This window comes from Bombina bombina, chromosome 6 (assembly GCF_027579735.1).
Source record: "Bombina bombina isolate aBomBom1 chromosome 6, aBomBom1.pri, whole genome shotgun sequence".
Classification (NCBI taxonomy): Eukaryota; Metazoa; Chordata; class Amphibia; order Anura; family Bombinatoridae; genus Bombina; species Bombina bombina.
The window spans coordinates 308,929,048-308,948,693 of NC_069504.1; the positions used below are offsets into that span (position 1 = coordinate 308,929,048).

The window sequence follows — 19,646 nt, forward strand, 5'->3', positions numbered from 1 at the left end:
TTTAAGGGCAATGCCCAAACAAATGCCCTTTTCAGGGCAATGGGTAGTTTAGGCTTTTTAGTGTTAGGTTCTTTTATTTTGGGGTGTTTGGTGGGTGGGGGTGGGTTTACTGTTAGGGTGGACTTTCTGTATTTTTAATGTAAAAGAGCTGTTTATCTTGGGGCAATGCCCTGCAAAACGCCCTTTTAAGGGCTACTGGCAGTTTATTCTTAGATTAGGGGGTGTTTTTATTTGGGGGGGGGGGGCTTTTTTATTTTCATAGGGATTAGGTTTAATTTTGTAAATTTTGGTAATTTGTTTTTTTATTTTCTGTAGTATTAGATTTTTTTTTATTTTAGCTTAATTTAAATTTATGTTTAATTTTTACATTTTTGGGGGTTAGACACGTTTTTTTTTTAAATATTTTTTTTTTAGATTAGGGATGGGCAGCAACAGAGCTGAATGCCCATACAAATGCCCTTTTAAGGGCAATGGATAGTTTAGGTTTTTTTAGTGTTAGGTTTATTTATTTTGGTGGGTGGTGGTTTTACAGTTTGGTAACTGCAAAAGAGCTGTTTAACTTATGGCAATGCCCTACAAAAAGCCCTTTTAATGGGCTATTGGTAGTTTAGCATTAAATTAGGGGGTGTTTTTATTTTGGTGGGCTTTTTTATTTTCATAGGGATTTAGGTTTTATTTTTTAATTTTTGATAATTAGTTTATTTTTTCAGTAGTTCAATTTTTTTTTATTAACAACACATAGACTGAGAGGGGAGAGAGAGCAACTGAGAGGGGAGAGAGAGCACATGAGAGGGGGGAGAGAGATCAAAAGAAAAGGTGGAGAGAGAGCAAAAGCGAGGGGGAGAGAGATCAAAAGAGAAGGGGGAGAGAATGCAAAAGAGAGGGGGGGAGAGAGCAAAAGAAAGGGGGAGAGAGCTAAAGATAGGAAATGGAGAGAGCTAAAGAGAGGAGAGAGAGAACAAAAGAGAGGTGAGAGAGAGCAAAAGAGAGAGAGCAAAAGAGAGGGGATAGAGAGAGAGCAAAAGAGAGGGGAGAGAAAGAGCAAAAGAGAGGGGAGAGAGAGAGAGCAAAAGAGGGGAGAGAGAGAGAGCAAACGAGAGTGGAGAGAGAGAGAGAGCAAAAGAAGGGGAGAGAGAGCAAAAGAGAGGGAGAGAGCAAAAGAGAGGGGGGAGAGAGCAAAAGAGAGGGGGAGAGAGAGAAAAAGAGAGGGGAGAGAGAGAGCAAAAGAGAGGGGGAGAGGTCAAAAGAGAAGGGGGAGAGAGAGCAAAAGAGAGGGGGAGAGAGCAAAATAGAGGAGGGGAGAGCGCAAAAGAGAGGGAGAGAGAGAGATAAAGAGAGGGGGAGAGAGCTAAAGAGAGGGGAGGGAGAGAGCAAAAGAGAGGGGAGAGAGAGAGCAAAAGAGAGGAGGGAGAGCAAAAGAGAGGGGGGAGGGAGCAAAAGAGAGTGGAGAGAGAGAGAGCAAAAGAGAAGGGAGAGAGAGAGAGCAAAAGAGAAGGGAGAGAGAGAGCAAAAGAGAGGGGGAGAGGGAGAGCAAAAGAGAGGGGAAGAGAGCGTAAGGGAGGGGGGAGAAAGAGCATTAAAGAGTGGGGAGAAAGAGCAAAAGAGAGGGAGGAGAGAAAATGAAAGAGAGGGGGGAGAGAGAACAAAAGAGAGGGGGGAGTGAGAGCAAAAGGGGTGGTAAAACAATCCACCTGGATGGATTCTTTCACCATCCTGCTTTTTTCGGAATCCACCTGGATGCAGCAAAAACTGCATCCAGGTAGATTCCAAAAATGGCAGGGTGGTGAAAGAATCCACCTGGATGCAGCGTGGATGGAAGGGTGGTTCCGTCACCACAAAAGACTGCCCTTCTGAAAATGGCAGGGTGGTTTGGTAGTTCCGTCACCACAATAAACTGCCCTCTGGGCAGGCTTTCCCACTAGTATAATATATAAACACTCTTAGTCTACCAATAAGAGTTTGTATAGTTGAATGATAGGTCTGCATAAAATGTGGGCTGCACTCCAATAGTATGTTCTGGTTAACCAGTTGCTGAAATACATAAATGGACAAAAGGAGGCACCTCATAGGGTAAAAATTTTTCCAACAAGTTATAACATATAATTAAAGACAAAGGGCAAGTCACGGTAAGTAGGGTACTACTGGTAGCTCTCATTTAGCGAGCTGCAGAAACACTTACGTCTCACAAGCAATGCTTATCCAGCCGCTCAGTTCATCAGCTGCTGTCTTGTCTTAAACTGAATCTCCGGTCCCGCCTATGGTAGTGTATTGAAGCAAAACAGGCTTTACCCAACGGTCTCCCGTTATACGTCAGTGGCTCCATCTCTCTTCAAGGCGCTTAAATATAAACATCCCAATACAATTATTAACAGGCAAATACCTGTAGCATTACATTCTTTTACACACTGTGAAGTACGGTGAAAATATTAAAAGCAACTTTGTTTTTTGCATGTTCACGCTGTTTCTTCAGGCTTATACAACATTGAACAGTATGCAGTGATATGCCATTAATCCCATCCCCCTGATCTTACTTCGCAAGAAGGGAAGTAGTCTATTAAAAGACATTAAACTGCTGGGTACAACTACAGTAGCGCGGTTACTACCCATCATGTTATGACATTTCCTTCTGTACCTGCAGTTTAAACAATAAAAAACAAATATAAGGGGATCTAGCATATCATGTACATTTAAACAGAGGAAATATGTACAAATTATATTAAAAAGTACTAAAATAATCTAAAGAACCTCAATATACAATTAAATCAAAATATAACTAATATATTTATTGGGTGCAAGTGATAATCTCTAATGTGTGCAAAAACATAAAATTCACTTTAAATGTGAGAGATCATTTAGAAGAATAGAAATACATAAAACGTACACACTTTTATATATTTTTATTCTAAATGAGCTTTCACATTTGAAGTGATATTTGTTTGTGTTGTTGCACACATTACAGATTTTGTAACAAATATCACTTGAACCTAACAAGATAATATTTATATTTTGAGTTCATTGTATATTGAGGTTCTTTTGTTTTTATTATTACTTTTTAATGTAATTTGTACATATTTCCTCTTGTTTTAAAAGCGCATGGTATGCTAGATCTTTTTACCAATACTTACCTTGTTGCAAAGTAAAACCAGGGAATCATGGGAATAATGGCAAGTCACTGCATACTGTTCAATGTTGTATAAGCTTGAAGAAAAAATGTGAACATGTTAAGAAACGCGTTGCTTTTAATAAATTTTGTTTTGAAAATACAGAAGATTATAATTTCCGTTACCCTGATGGTACCATTTACCGTCAGTAAAAAATTAGCAATTAAGTGCCACTTTATATTATATTTACATCTTCACAGTGTGTGAAAGAATACAATGCTACAGGTGTTTGTCTGTTATTGATTGTATTGAGATGTTCCTATCCAAATGCCTTGAAGAGAGGTGGAGCCGCTGATGTTTAGTTAGAGGCCATTGGATTGAGCCTGTTTCACTCTGATACAATACAATAGGGCCGGAGATTCAGTTCCAGATGAGACAGCGGCTGATCAACTGAGCGGCTTGATACGCATTGCCTGTGAGACGTTAGTTTCTGCCTGGTTTTCATCCAGCTGAAGGACCCAGCTCGCTACACGAGCACTACCGGTAGTGCCCTACCTACAAGTTGCCCTTTGTCTTTACCAATATGTTATAACATGTTGGAAAGTTTTTACCTAGGAGGCACCTCCTTTTTTCCCGTTTATGTATATTAAAGGGACATTAAACTCAAAAAAATGTCATGATTTAGAAAGAGTATGTAATTTTAAATAGCTTTCTAATGTACTTCTATTATCTAATTTGCTTCATTCTCTTGATATCCTCTGCTGAAAAGCATATCTAGATAGGCTCAGTAGCTGCTGATTGGTGTCTGCACATAGATGCCTCGTGTGATTGGCTCAGCCATATGCATTGCTATTTCTTCAACAAAGGATATCTAAAGAATTATGCAAATTAGATAATAGAAGTAAATTGGAATGTTTTTTAAAATTGTATTCTCTACCTGAATCATGAAAGAAAATAATTGGATTTAGTGTCCCTTTAAATGCAAAACAAAGATTTCTTAGTAACAAAAATAACACTGATTAAAGGGACAGTAAACCTTAAAAATAATGTTATATAATTCTGCACATAGTGCAGAATTATATAACATTATTTAAGTGCTATAGTTCTAAAACCCTTTTTTCTCTTTTAATATGTAAAAATTACGGCGCTTTTACAGACCCGCTCTCTGCTGAGCGGGTCTGTAATATTTAGTCAGCGCATCGGGCCAGCTGTATAGTCACAGCCTGGCCCGACCGCGCCATAAGACTAAGTGCAGCTCGCTCCTGTGACAGGAGCGAGCTGCACTTAGTGCTATGGCGCGGTCGGGCCGGGCTGTGACTATACAGCTGGCCCGATGCGCTGACTAAATATTACAGACCCGCTCAGCAGAGAGCAGAGAGCGGGTCTGTAAAAGCGCCGTAATTTTTACATATTAAAAGAGAAAAAAGGCGTTTAGAACTATAGCACTTAAATAATGTTATATAATTCTGCACTATGTGCAGAATTATATAACATTATTTTTAAGGTTTACTGTCCCTTTAAAAGGGATAAGGTTTATGACAAGGAGCTGGAAAGGGCTGAAAGGTGTATGTGTGTGTAAATATGTATGTATGTGTTTATGTGTATATCTATATGTATGTAAGTGATGTGCAGTGTTTTTAACTTATATTTCAATTAAAAACCATTGTATAAAACAAAATAGTTTTATTGCACATTTTGCTTAATGCTAATACCGTAGATGCCGTATTGAAAACTACTAATTGTTTTTCATCTTTTGCGCAGATAATGTATTTCAGCTCCCTCTTTCCTTATCTGGTCCTTACATGCTTTCTTGTGAGAGCATTGCTGTTAAATGGCTCAGTTGATGGTATTCGTCACATGTTCACACCAAAAGTAAGTACTTATGTATTTGGCACAATATGGCAGGGTCACAGGTTACAATAGATTCATTTCTATCTTATAAAATAGTTAAAAAATATAACTTTAGACATCCATTTGAGCTTTCTCAAATTAAAGGGACATTAAACTCATAAATATGTAATAATGGATAATAAGAACATTTTAGTAATTCATTTTCAGTATTTATTTTGTCTGCTTTTCCTGTAATGTAACTCAGAATTTTTTGTATTTCCAAGGGTCTTTTCAAGCAATGCGTCCTGGCCCTGCAAGTTTAAATGCTTATAAAACATGCACATCTTAAGCAGTGTACTGAATAATTACTAATGCATTAATACATTTATAACTCTTAACGTCCCTTTAAAAACACATTTATACAACATACAAGACAATAACAAAACAATATAAACAATCTGACTTTTTTTGTAAAACAAAAACATTATTAGGGAAATAAACATTAAAGTTTTTTGCTTTGTGTTTTAAAGGGACAGTAAAGTCAAAATTAAACTTGTATGATTCAAACATAGCATGCAATTTAGAATTTATTTACATAATTGAATTTGCTTTGTTGTCTTGGTATCGTTTGGTTAAAAGCATACCTAGGTAGGCTCAGGAACAGCAATGAACTACTGGGAGCGAGCTACTGATTGATGGCTGCTCATAAATGTATCTTGTCATTGGCTCACCCCATGTGTTCATTTAGCTGCTAGTAGATCATTTCTGCTCTTTCAACAAACTAAACAGAATGAAGCAAATTTGATAATAGAAGTAATTTGGAAATTTGTTTAAAATTATATGCTCTGTCTGAATCAGGAAAGAAAAATTCGGGTTTCATGACCCTTCAAAGGGATAGTAAAATCATAATTAGACATTCATGATTTAGTCAGAGCATACAATTTTAAACAACTTTCCACTTTACTTTTATTATTTAATTTGCTTCCTTCTCTTATTACCCTTTGCTGAAAGGTTTATCTAGGTAAGCTCAGGAGCAGCAAAAAAACCTAAGTACTAGCTGCTGATTGGTGGCTGCATATATATATATATACAAATTGTCATTGCCTCACACGTGTTCAGTTAGAAACCAGTGGTGCATTGCTGCTCCTTTAACAAACCATACCAAGAGAATGAAGAAAATTTGAAAATAGAATTAAACTTGAAAGTTTTTTAAAATTGTATGTTCTACCTAAATCATGAAAGAAAAATGTTGGGTCTCATGTCCCTTTAAGTGTAACTATCTATCAAACTGTCCTGGACATCATTTAGAATTTTTATTGTTTAAAAAGATAGATAATCCCTTTATTACCCATTCCATAATTTTGCTCAACCAACACAGTTATATTAATATACTTTTTACCTCTGTGATTACCTTGTATCTAAGCCTCTGCAAACTGTCCCCTATTTCAGTTCTTTTGACTGACATCCATTTTAGCCAATCAGAGCTGGCTCACTGGAACTCCATGTGCGTGAGCACAGTGTTATCTATATGAAACACGTGAACTAACACCCTCTAGTGGTGGAAATCTGTCAAAATGTTCTGAGAGAAGAGGCGGCCTTCAAGGGCTTAGAAATTAGCATATGAACCTCCTAGGTTTAACTTTCAACTCAGAATACCAAGAGAACAAAGCAAAATTGGTGATAAAAGTAAATTGTTTAAAATTACATGCTCTATCTGAATCATGAAACTTTATTTTGGACTAGACTGTCCGTTTAATAGCAATGTGATTCATTTTATATTTTTAAAACTAACACTGTTTTCTTTATTTAAATCAGCTTGAAATAATGCTTGAAACCAAAGTCTGGAGAGAGGCTGCCACTCAGGTGTTCTTTGCCCTGGGACTGGGATTTGGCGGAGTAATTGCCTTTTCAAGCTACAATAAAAGAGACAACAACTGTCATTTTGATGCCGTCCTGGTGTCATTGATCAACTTTTTCACATCAGTTCTAGCAACACTGGTGGTGTTTGCTGTGTTGGGCTTTAAGGCAAACATCATGATCGAGACCTGCATTGCTCAGTATGAATTTATCATTTAAAATAATAAAAACAAAAATGTTAAACTTAATTGAAAATGTAATTGGTGGTTCCTTTTCTCTACCACAGAAACACAGGAAAGATTGTAAAACTTCTGGAAATTGGAAATCTCAGTAGGGATATTATACCACATCATGTTAATTTCTCCAGTATCACTGTGCCGGATTATGAGCTGGTATATGATATCATCAAAAAGGTAAAAGAAGAAGAATTTGACAGTCTGGGATTGGCTGGTTGTCAGATCGAGGATGAGCTTGATAAGGTAGGGCATATTAAATTGCATGTTTATATTGGATGATGACTATTTTTATTTAATCATTTTTGTGTGTTTAACAGATGTTATATTATTTTTTGCTGTATTGGTCCCCAGTATTAGCAATTTTAGTGGGTCAACAATTTTTAAAGGGACGTGAAGCCTCCATTTTTTTCTTTCATGATTCCGATACAGCAGTATTTCTCAACCTTTCTTGTAGCCAGTACCTCCTGACGCCCAACTGCAACTCCTAAATATTACTAGACCCTAGAATGCTACAAGTATATTTTTTAGTTTCCAGGAATTTACTTTAAAATATAGTTTTACTGATTACAAATGCAGCAAATCTGTTTCTTGTATTTGGCTCAATAGATGTGTTCATTTACTTCCCAGTAGTGCACTGCTGCTCCGTCAACAAATATATGCTCTATCTGAATCATGAAAGAAACATTTCGGGTTTCATGCCCTTTTAAGGTTTTATTTATATTGTCAGGAAGCAGCTGCTCTTTATACCCTACTAGCATTGGAAGTAACATTTTATTTTAGAACAGCCCTATGCATATCTAAGGCATATTTAAATGTGCTTTCAGCCTTTCTGCTCCATTTATGAGCTGCGTTTGTGAGCTTACAATCACAAGTTAAAAGCAATGGTTATAAGATCCATCTGGGATAATTGACAAGCCCTGCACTTGTGCAATTGGTTGTGAAAGGGCAGGGGGGCGGGGCTGCCCAAGACTATAATGCTAGCAATTAGTGTGAATGGAACTGGTTATTATGTGTGATGACTTCTAATGAACTAAAACTAACTCTGAGAAAGTGTATCAGGCGGCATAATGTCAAGCATAAGCGTTATCATTGCAAGATGTCATCCAATATGCTCTTTTTGAATCACTTAACAGCATAATTGTGAAAGCTTAGAGATGAAAACAGGGATCATTGGACCACAATGCCAGGTTGATTAACTGCATCAGGTGGACTTGGGTCTGTGTTGTATTTTTTTACTCATTTTTTAAATTTAAACAAATTATTATAGTCTTTATTGAGGTAATATATACTTTGGGAGAGTTTATTTTGTTACTGCAAAGGTTAACTTTGTACAATAGCATCTTAATTAATCCAATTTTAAAAACAAACTCCTCAAGATACCATTAAATATCCTAAACTATAATCAACTAGTGAATGTATAATAAGCTGTTGTACTTAGGTCCTGATATTCAAAAGCTCGCCGCTCAGGAGAGATGATCTAAGACGCCAGAACAGAGAGGTCCCTAACATTTTTTTAGAAACACAAATTTTAGTTTGAAAGATGTTTATCTCACTATGTGGGGTTCTTGATGTTAAGACTCCTACAATACAATATAAGGTAAAAAAAAAAACACTAAGATAGTGCATGATTTCTCTCCATGCCGGTGAGCTTTTAAATATCAGGCCCTTAGATATTTAGACAAATCCAAAAATATCACTTATTTTGCAGTATTTTTTTGCATTTGTTTCAAAAGGAAAAATAATCATTATATTGGATGCCACTATTATGTGTTTCATTTTAGAATACTAAATTCTTTGTTTCAGCACTGTTTCAAGCAAAACTAATCTATTATCTTTATAGAATAGTGAGAAAAATTATTTGTGAGCTTATATCCCCCCCACCTATTATTTAATGTATTCTTTACTGTTTCAATATTTTGCAGTCAGTGCAAGGGACCGGTTTAGCTTTTATTGCTTTTACTGAAGCCATGACACATTTTCCTGCTGCACCTTTTTGGTCAGTGATGTTTTTCCTAATGCTGGTAAATCTGGGCCTTGGCAGTATGTTTGGAACCATTGAGGGAATTACAACCCCGCTTGTTGATACATTCAAAGTGAGGAAAGAACCTATCACTGGTAAGTCACTATACTTCATATGTTTTGGATATATATTCAGAAAAAGCTTTTTGTGTTGAATACTGTTTAATATCAGATTAATCTTGCAGGCCCTACTAACCAGTACATTTCAGTCATAACAAACTGATGTTTAGCCGGTTGATTTTTTTTGCCAGTAAAAGCAGTGTTTGATATAAAATGTAAAAATCATCTTATAATAAAATAACATATCTAATGACGTTTTACTCTTTAGTCATCATCCTCTTTAAAAGCATTATTAAAGGGATAGTACACTGTAAAATTGATTTTATATTAATGTATTTTCAATGACTTGTTATACCAGCTGCAGAGTATAAAATGTATGAGAAATTGCATTTTCAGGTTTGTTTGTGTATATGAAGTAGCTGGTTTTGTGCTTTTAAACCACAGCCTATTACAGTGGGTTGAGCTTCAGGTAATAGCATATCTCATTATGTTATCACTTTGTGTACACACACTTGCTTCCTTATCTTATATTTGTCTGGGAAACTAAAGCTCAATACATAGGGGCCGATTTACCATTGCCCGAATCGGCCCCAATGCAGCTGTTTCCGCTGCTCCTTAACTCAGACGCCTCCTCTGAGGCTGCAGTCTGCAATCCGCCCGATTGTGTACGATCGGGTTGATTGACACCCCTTGCTAGCGGCCAATCTGGCCGCGAATATGCCGGGGGTGGCATTGCACAGGCAGTTCACCAGCGGATCATGTCCGCCAGACATTGATAAATTTGGCCCCATAGAGAGAACAATAGAAAATTATCATTATATTACTTAACTATCCTGCAACCCACTGTGAGCTTAATTTCTTCTGCTGACTGTCGGCTAGATTACGAGTTGTGCGTTAGGGTAAAAAAAGCAGTGTTAAGAGGTCCTAACGCTGCTTTTTTACTCCCGCTGGTATTACGAGTCTTGAAGGTTTAGGGTCACCGCACACTTCTTTGGCCTTACCGCAAAACGACTTACGTAAACTTCGTAAAGTCTTTTTTCTATGGGACTTCCATAGCGCCGGTATTACGAGTCTGTCCTGGGAGGCCAAAAAGTGAGCGGTACACCCTTCCCTGTCAAGAGTCCTAACACATTTAAAAGTCCGTAGTTAAGAGTTTTATGGTACAACACCGTAACATAAAACTCATAACTAAAGTGCTAAAAAGTACACTAACACCCATACACTACCTATTAACCCCTAAACCGAGGCCCTCCCGTATGGCAAACACTATAATAAAAATTTTAACCCCTAATCTGCCGCTCCGGACACTGCCGCCACCTACATTATATTTATGAACCCCTAATCTGCTGCCCCCAACATCGCCGACACCTACATTATATTTATTAACCCCTTATCTGCCGCCCCTAATGTCGCCGCCACCTACCTACATTTATTAACCACTAATCTGCCGCCCCCAACGTCGCTGCCACTATAATAAACATATTAACCCCTAAACCACCGCACTCCTGCCTCGCAAACAGTTAAATATTATTAACCCCTAATCTGCTGTCCCTAACATCGCCGCCACCTACCTACATTTATTAACCCCTAATATGCCGCCCCCAGCGTCGCCGCCACTATACTAAATGTATTAACACCTAAACCTAAGTCTAACCCTAACACCCCCTAATTGAAATATAATTAAAATAAATCTAAATAAAATTTCTATAATTAACTACATTATTCCTATTTAAAACTAAATACTTACCTATAAAATAAACCCTAAGCTAGCTACAATATAACTAATAGTTACATTGTATCTATCCTAGGGTTTATTTTTATTTTACAGGCAAGTTTGTATTTATTTTAACTAGGTACAATAGTTATTAAATAGTTATTAACTATTTAATAACTACCTAGCTAAAATAAATACAAAAGTACCTGTAAAATAAAACCTAACCTAAGTTACAATAACACCTAACACTACACTATAATTAAATACATTTACTAAATTAAATGAAGACTTCTGCCGCTTCCTTGAGAATGGATGTCGGATCTTCAGAACTGTAAGTCGATCTTCAGGTAACCCCCTGAAGTTATTTTTAGGTTAGGGACTTTGGGCCTGCAAAAGAGCTAACTGCCTTTTCAGGGCAATGGGGAGCTTAGGTTTTTTTAGTTAGTATTTTATTTGGGGGGTTGTTTGTGTGGGTGGTGGGTTTTACTGTTGGGGGGGTTGTTTGTATTTTTTTTACAGGTAAAAGAGCTGATTACTTTGGGGCAATGCCCAGCAAAAGGCCCTTTAAAGGTCTATTGGTAGTTTAGTTTAGGCTAGGGTTTTTTATTTTGGGGGGGCTTTTTTTTATTTTGATAGGGCTATTAGATTAGGTGTAATTAGTTTAAATATCTGTAATTTGTTTATTATTTTCTGTAATTTAGTGGGGTTTTTTTTGTACTTTAGCTAATTTAATTTAATTTATTTAATTGTATTTAATTTAGTAAATTTATTTAATTATAGTGTAGTGTTAGGTGTTATTGTAACTTAGGTTAGGTTTTATTTTACAGGTACTTTTGTATTTATTTTAGCTATAAAAAAAATACAAACTTGCCTGTAAAATAAAAATAAACCCTAAGCTAGCTACAATGTAACTATTAGTTATATTGTAGCTATCTTAGGGTTTATTTTATAGGTAAGTATTTAGTTTTAAATAGGAATAATGTAGTTAATGATAGGAATTTTATTTAAATCTATTTAAATTATATTTAAATTAGGGGCTGTTAGGGTTAGACTTAGGTTTAGGGGTTAATACATTTAGTATAGTGGCGCAACATTGGGGGCGGCAGATTAGGGGGTTAATAAATGTAGGTAGGTGGTGGCCATGTTAGGGACGGCAGATTAGGGGTTAATAATATTTAACTAATGTTTGCGAGACGGGAGTGCGGCAGTTTAGGGGTTAATATGTTTATTATAGTGGCGGCAACGTTGGGGCGGCAGATTAGGGGTTAATACGTGTAGGTAAGTGGCGGCGATATTGGGTGCGGCAGATTAGGGGTTAATAAATATAATGTAGTTGGCGGCGATGTTGGGGGCAGCAGATTAGGGGTTCATATCTATAATGTAGGTGGCGGCGGTGTCCGGAGCGGCAGATTAGGGGTTAATAAATATAATGCAGGTGTCGGCGATGTCGGGGGCGGAAGATTAGGTGTTAATAAGTGTAAGATTAGGGGTGTTTAGACTCGGGGTTCATGTTAGGGTGTTAGGTGTAGACATAAATTTTATTTCCCCATAGGAATCAATGGGGCTGCGTTACTGAGTTTTACGCTGCTTTTTTGCAGGTGTTAGACTTTTTCTCAGCCGGCTCTCCCCGTTGATTCCCATGGGGAAATTGTGCACAAGCACGTACGACCAGCTCACCGCTGACTTAAGCAGCGCTGGTATTGGAGTGCGGTAATGAGCAAAATTTTGCTCAGCGCTCACTTCATGTCTTTTAACGATGGGTTTGTAAAAACCTGTAATACCAGCGCTGTAGGAAAGTGAGCGGTGAGTAAAAACTGCTCGTTAGCACCGCATAGCTTTTAACGCAAAACTCATAATCTAGCCATGTGTTTACTTAGGCTATTCAATAACTGAGACTCCAGTATCAAAACTTTCAGTATAGGTTGGGAAACAACAAGCTAAATCAGCTGTTTCAAAGGGCAAAATATGGGTAAAGGAGCTACTTGTAAACAATTTAATACACTCCAGCAGGTAAAATGGAACATTGGGAACAATTTAAACGGGAGAATTTTTTGGGGTGAACTGTCCCTTTAAGTGTTGCTGTAGAAATATATATATATATATATATATATATATATATGTATGTATGTATGCATGGGTGATATAAATATTAGGGATTTACATTTGGCAGTTTCGTTCAGAGACGGATTTATTCTTGTGAAAGTGCAACACACTAAAATCTGTGCAAATTCAGATCTTAGTGTGTCACTTTATTTTATTTATTTCCTTCTTAATATGAGGAGAGTCCACGGCATCATTCCTTACTGTTGGGAAATACTGAACCTGGCCACCAGGAGGAGGCAAAGACACTCCAGCCAAAGGCTTAAATACTGCCACTTCTTCCCTCATATCCCAGTCATTCTTTGCCTTTCGTCACAAGAGGTTGGCAGAGATGTGTCAGAAGATTAGGAGTAGTTCCTTATGGGACGGTATCTGCCCTTCGCAACGGGACTTGATTTTTTAGTAGTCTTGTCAGCCTCCCGACTCGTATTAACAGCTCCTAAGCAATCAGTGTTGACGAGTTCCACTGCCTGCTTCCATCACTCAAGTCCATGTCAGGAGCAATGCTACAAGACTGTCACGCTTGAGAGTCTGTGTTTCTGTTCCACAATATAGATTCCGGTAAGATCGTTTCATTTTATATACATATAACGCAAGAAGACAGGGTCACAGTGTGGCTCCTTTTATCTGTATGGAATCAAGGGTTAATATCTCTGGAGGGGGATTAATGAACAGTGGGGATTAATCAAATCAGTTTATTTGATTATGCTGCGACATATGTGAGATGAGGCGCAGGCAGGTGTTGGAACGTACAATTTTTACACTTTCGTTTTGGGAGCTGTGCAGCCTGAAAGGCTTTGCACACTTTTTTACTAGTATAGCTGGGGCGGTCCTGCATTGTGCACCACGTGACCAGATGCGGTCACACTTATTTCCTCTTTCCTGACCTTGTGGTTTACCGGAAAGAAAAGGGTTTCTCTGTTTGGCCTGGGTCATCGGAGGTGGTCAGCCATTGATGGTATAAGGGTGCCGTTTTTTCTTAGTAATCAATTGTCTGCTTTGTTAGAGCAAGCTATGGAGGATTCTGATGCGTTAGAGGGAACTCCCTCTTTACCTAAGTCTAATACCTGTCTATATTGTGAGGAGGCCACGGTATACCCGCCTGCTCAATTATTTTCCACATGCCTTGATAAAGTAATCATGTCGAAGAAGGTTAATATGTTTGATACCACTGAGCCGTCCACCTTTGAGGAGTCTCCGTCTCGTGAGGTGCACACCCTACAATCATCTCCTTATACACATGCAATTTCCCATAGCACTCCTAATCCTCCATCTGGAGGGACCCTTTTACCGCCAGACTTTACTGAGCAGTTACAAACGGCAGTGTCTGCGGCCTTTAGTGCTTTACCTCGCCCTGCTTAGAGCAAGCAAAAAGTCATCTACTAGCGTATTAGATTTATCTGATACAAGATTATCCAATGACGCTTGCTAAACACACTACTATCCCGCTTGAGTTATGAATGATGTTTCAACATACGGGCTATTTGTTTCAACCGGCAGCGGCTGTTGCTGCGGTTGCTGGAGCGTCTACCTACTCTGGTGCGACTCCTTATCTGAATTGATTGAGGTGGAGGGTCCCCTCGACGTGATTCAGAAAAGAATTAAGAAGGGTGGCTAATTATTTATTTGCGATGCAAATATGCAAATTATTCGCCTGAATGCCAAGGCTTCAGGTTTTTCTGTTCAAGCCCGTAGGGCACTCTGGCTGAAGTCCTGGTCTGCGGACATGAATTCTAAGTGAAGACTTCTTTCCTTCCCATTTCAGGGAAATATTCTATTTGGTCCAGGCCTGGACTTGATTATCTCTGCTGTTACTGGAGGCAAAGGTGCTTTTTACTGCTGGATAAAAACAAGCCTAAGAAACAAGGTCCTAATTTTCGTTCCTTTCGTTCGAATAAATCCCAACGTCAGCAGCCCTCCGTAAAACCAGAGCAATCCAAGGGGACTCGGAAGCCAGCTCATTCCTGGAATAAATCCAAGCAGAGCAAGAAGCCCACCGAGACAAAGTCGGCATGAAGGGGTGGCCCCCGAACCGACTTTGGATCTTGTAGGGGGCAGACTGTCGCTCTTTTCAGACGCTTGGCCTGGGGACGTGCAAGACCCGTAGGTCCTGGAGGTCATCGCTCAGGATAGGTTTCAAGTCTCATCCACCCAGGAGCAGATTCCTCCTCTCAAATCTGTCTTCAAGGCCAGAAAAGAGAGAAGCCTTTCTGGGGTGCGTGTGGGATCTCTCCTTCCTAGGAGCCATTGTCCCAGTACCTCTTGCAGAAAAAAGGGTAAGGGTTTACTATTCAAACTTTTTTGTGGTCCCAAAGAAGGAGGGAACTTTCGGCCCGATTCTGGACCTAAAGTGCTTAAACTAATTTCTTTCTGTCTTCTCGTTCAAGATGGAGACGATAAGGTCCATTCTTCCCTTTGTTCAGGAAGGACAGTTCATGATCACTATAGATCTGAAGGATGCTTACCTTCATGTTTCAATACACAGGGAACAATTCAAGTTCCTACGGTTTGCATTCCTGGACCAGCTCTTTCAGTTTATTGCACTTCCGTTTGGTCTAGCTACTGCCCCAAATGTTTTTACGACGGTTATAGGGGCTCTGCTTGCAGTGGTCAGAACCAGAGGTATAGCAGTAGCGCCATACTTGGATATTCTGGTTCAAGCACCATACTGACGTCTGGCAGAAGACCATTCGAGATCTCTTCAGTTTCTTCTTCGAACTCATGGGTGGAAGATAAAGTTAGAAAAGAGTTCTCTTATTCACAGAACCAGGGTGGAATTCCTGGGTGCTATAATAGACTCCATATCTATGAGGATATTCCTTACAGACCAGAGACGTTACAAGCTAACTTCCGCTTGCCCTCCAGACCTCCTTAAGGACCTCTGTAGCTCGGTGTATGGAGGTGTTTGGTCTCATAGTGTCCAGCATGGACATCATTTCCTTTGCCAGATTCCATCTCAGACCACTTCAGCTGTGCATGCTGAGACTGGAACGGCGATCATTCGGATCTGTCTCAACAGATTTCTCTGGACAACTGGTCGAGAGGATCACTCTCCTGGTGGCTCTGTCCAGATCACCTATCCCAACGGACATCCTTCTTGAGACCATCCTGGGAGATTGTGACTATGGACGCAAGTCTATCATGATGGGGGCTGTTTGGGGTGCCAGGAAGGCACAGGGCCTGTGGACTCAAGTGGAATCCCTCCTCCCGATCAACATTTTGGAACTTCGAGCGATCTTCAATGTTCTGAAGGTTTGGCCTCTTCTGGGTTTGTCCCAGTTTATCAGATTCCAATCAGACAACATAACCTCGGTGGCTTACATCAACCATCAGGGGGGAACGAGGAGCTCCCTAGTAATGAGGGAAGTATCTCGGATTCTGGAGTCGGCGGAGGCCCACAACTGCTCGCTGTCAGCGATCCACTTTCCGGGTGTGGACAACTGGGAAGCGGCACAATCCTTTCATTTTAAGGAATGGTCTCTCCATCCAGAGGTGTTTGCGGAGACTTGAAACAGGTTGGGGACGCCGCAGATAGATCTCATGGCATCCCGGCTTAATTCCAAGCTACCCAGATATGGGTCGCGGTCCAGGGATCCTCAGACAGAGCTAATAGATGCATTACCGGTGCCTTGGAGGTTCAATCTAATTTACATTTTTCCGTCGTTACCACTTCTTCCCCGTGTGGTGTCCCGCATCAAGCAGGAGCAGGCATCAGTGATATTGATTGCTCCATCGTGGCCGTGAAGGATGTGGTTCGAGGACCTGGTGGGGACGTCCTCATCTCCTCCGTGGAAGTTACCTTATCTCAGGGACCTGCTGGAACAAGGTCCTTTTTTCATCAAAATCTAGATTCTCTGAGGCTGACTGCGTGGAGATTGAACGCTTAATCTTAGTCAAGAGATATTTCTCTGAGAGGATTATTGACACTCTCATTCAGGCTCGTAAGCCTGTTACTCGCCGCATCTATCATAAGGTCTGGAGAGCTTACTTATTATGGTGTGAAGAGCGTGGTTTAGCCTGGCATAAGGTTAAGGCTGCCAGGATTCTTTCCTTTCTCCGGGAGGGTCTGGAGAAGGGCCTTTCTGCCAGTTCCCCAAGGGGACAGATTTCGGCCCTTTCTGTTTTGCTGCACAAAAGGCTTGCAGAGCTCCCTGACGTGCAATCTTTCGTTAAGGCTCTGATTAGGATCAGACCTGTGTTTAGATCTTACACTCCACCTTGGAGTTTGAATCTTGTTCTTAAGTTTTTACAACGGGCTCAGTGTAAGCCTATGCATTCAGTTGACATCAAATTGTTGTCTTGGAAGGTTCTTTTTCTTTTGGCTATTGCGTCGGCACGCAAAGTTTCTGAAATGGCTGGCTTGCAATGTGAGCCTCCTTATCTGGTGTTCCACACTAATAAGGCTGTCCTACGTACCCGCTTGGGTTTTCTACCTAAGGTAGTGTCTGATCATAACATCAATCAGGAGATTGTAGTTCCTTCCTTATGTCCTAATCCTTCTTCTTCAAAGGAACGTTTATTTCATAATCTGGATATGGTTCAAGCTTTGAAGTTTTATCTTCAAGCTACTAAGGATTTTAGGCAAACTTTTTCCTTGTTTGTTATCTATTCTGGGAAGCGTAAGGGTCTGAAGGCTTCTTAGACTTCCTTATCTTTTTGGTCGAGGAGTGTTATACACTTAGCTTACAAGTCAGTGGGACTTAAACCTCCTCAGAGGGTTACGGCTCATTCCACTAGAGCGGTGACTTCCTCTTGGGCCTTTAAAAACGAGGCCTCTATGGATCAGATTTGTAATGCGGCTACCTGGTCCTCCATACATACTTTTCCAAAATTCTACAAGTTTGATGTTTTTGCTTCGGCTGAAGCAGCTTTAAGGAGAAAGATTTTACAGGCTGTGGTGCCCTCAGATTAGGGTCTGCCTTTTCGTTACCCCTCCCGTTATCATTCAGTGTCCTCTAGAGCTTGGGTATAGTTTTCCCAACAGTAAAGAATGATGTTGTGTACTAACCTCATATTAAGAAGGAAAACATAAATGATGCTTACCTGATAAATTAATCTCCTTCAGTATGAGGAGAGTCCACGGCCCCCACCCGTATACTAAGATGGGCGGACTAAAATTTGTTTTTCTCTTCCGACACCATTTATACCCTGATATTTCTCCTACTGTTCCTTGTGGCAGAATGACTGGGATATGAGGGAAGTGGGGGGAGTATTTAAGCCTTTGCCTCCTCCTGGTGGCCAAGTCCAGTATTTCCCAACAGTAAGGAATGATGCTGTGGACTCTCCTCATATTAGAAGGAAATGAAATATCAGGTAAGCATAATTTATGTTTTTTTTTTCACAAGAGGAAATCCAGCTCTGAAAAGACCTGAATGCCGGGAACGGTCACATTCTGCAGCCAACGGAACTGCTGAATGCAGAAGTCAATTACATACATTCATTTACGCTATCTGCATGTGTATAATACCCAGGACTTTGTAATGTATTGGTTTATCTCTGTGCACAGTTTTGAAGAGTGTAAGCTACTCATAACTGTAGTACACAATGCCATTTATATGTATTATTAACTTCTGTATTTTATTTCTAGTTGGATGTTGCCTTCTTGCATTCTGCATTGGTCTAATCTTTGTCCAGCGGTCAGGAAATTACTTTGTTACCATGTTTGATGACTATTCCGCTACATTGCCACTTCTTGTTGTAGTGATTTTAGAGAACGTTACAATTGCCTGGATTTATGGCATCGACAAGTAAGAACTATAATGACTATTGTATTACATTTTATTGCATTTATTTGTATGTGTTCCACATATTTTTGTTAGTATGTGTGATGAGCTTTTTGTGCATTTGTGATGACTATACAAAACACATTGGGCTAGATTACAAGTGGAGCAGTAAATTGCACTTCCACTAGAATTAAGCTTTTTGCACTAGTCAGGTTGCGATCGTATTAGTTTAAAGTAAACTGTTTTTGCTCTAGCGGTAACCCGACTAGCTACAAAATCCAAAGTTAGAATATCATGTGTGTCTTTATGTATTCACCTATAGATGTCAATAGAGAAAAAAAAGTGGGGAAAAAAACAATCTTGGGCATACCCGATTGCATATTCTCATTTGCGCTAACCCTACATGAAAATATGAATATTTCATATACCTATGTTCTTTACATAACTGAAAATGTTCTATTTATTCATAAATACATATTTCTACATATATCTGATGTTTTTTTGCACATATAAGGGCCAGATTACAAGTGGAGCACAAAATATCACTTTAGCTAAAGTGATATTTGCGCTCCACTTTATAATACAAGCGCATGCTAATGTGTGCAGGTATTGCAAGTTTACAGCAATGAGAACTGGAGAAAAAACTGTAATATCAGCGAAACCCAACTAGCGCAAAAATTAAAATCCTAGAAGAGTTTTCGATATAGCGAAAACGCAAATACCGCTCCACTTGTAATCTGGCCCTATATTCCCTAAGTAAAAAGTGAAAGTTAAATTTTCACAGCATTATCCATTTAAAGCCTAATAAAGGTTTTGAAAATCTTACTTTCTATTCATCTGTGTGAATGTTGTTACGCTGATATGATTTATTTTCTCATCTACAGCTTAGCATATATTATTCTACTGATTCTGTATTTTGTTGTGAAATAGAGAAATAGCAGATGTATTTGGTGAATAATCATCTGATAAGTGTGTATTTGTTTCATTGTGTGTTATAATTATTATT

General features: G+C 39.2%; 1 protein-coding gene across 1 annotated transcript in view; it reads left to right on the plus strand.

The window, feature by feature from the left end:
- SLC6A15 (solute carrier family 6 member 15) overlaps positions 1-19,646 on the plus strand; it is a 102,859-nt gene that overhangs the window by 69,618 nt on the left and 13,595 nt on the right. Inside the window, exons 5-9 of the mRNA XM_053719807.1 lie at positions 4,863-4,973; positions 6,747-6,988; positions 7,075-7,267; positions 8,947-9,139; positions 18,505-18,664. Coding sequence (XP_053575782.1) covers positions 4,863-4,973; positions 6,747-6,988; positions 7,075-7,267; positions 8,947-9,139; positions 18,505-18,664 — 899 coding nt within the window. The remainder of the gene's footprint in view (positions 1-4,862; positions 4,974-6,746; positions 6,989-7,074; positions 7,268-8,946; positions 9,140-18,504; positions 18,665-19,646) is intronic.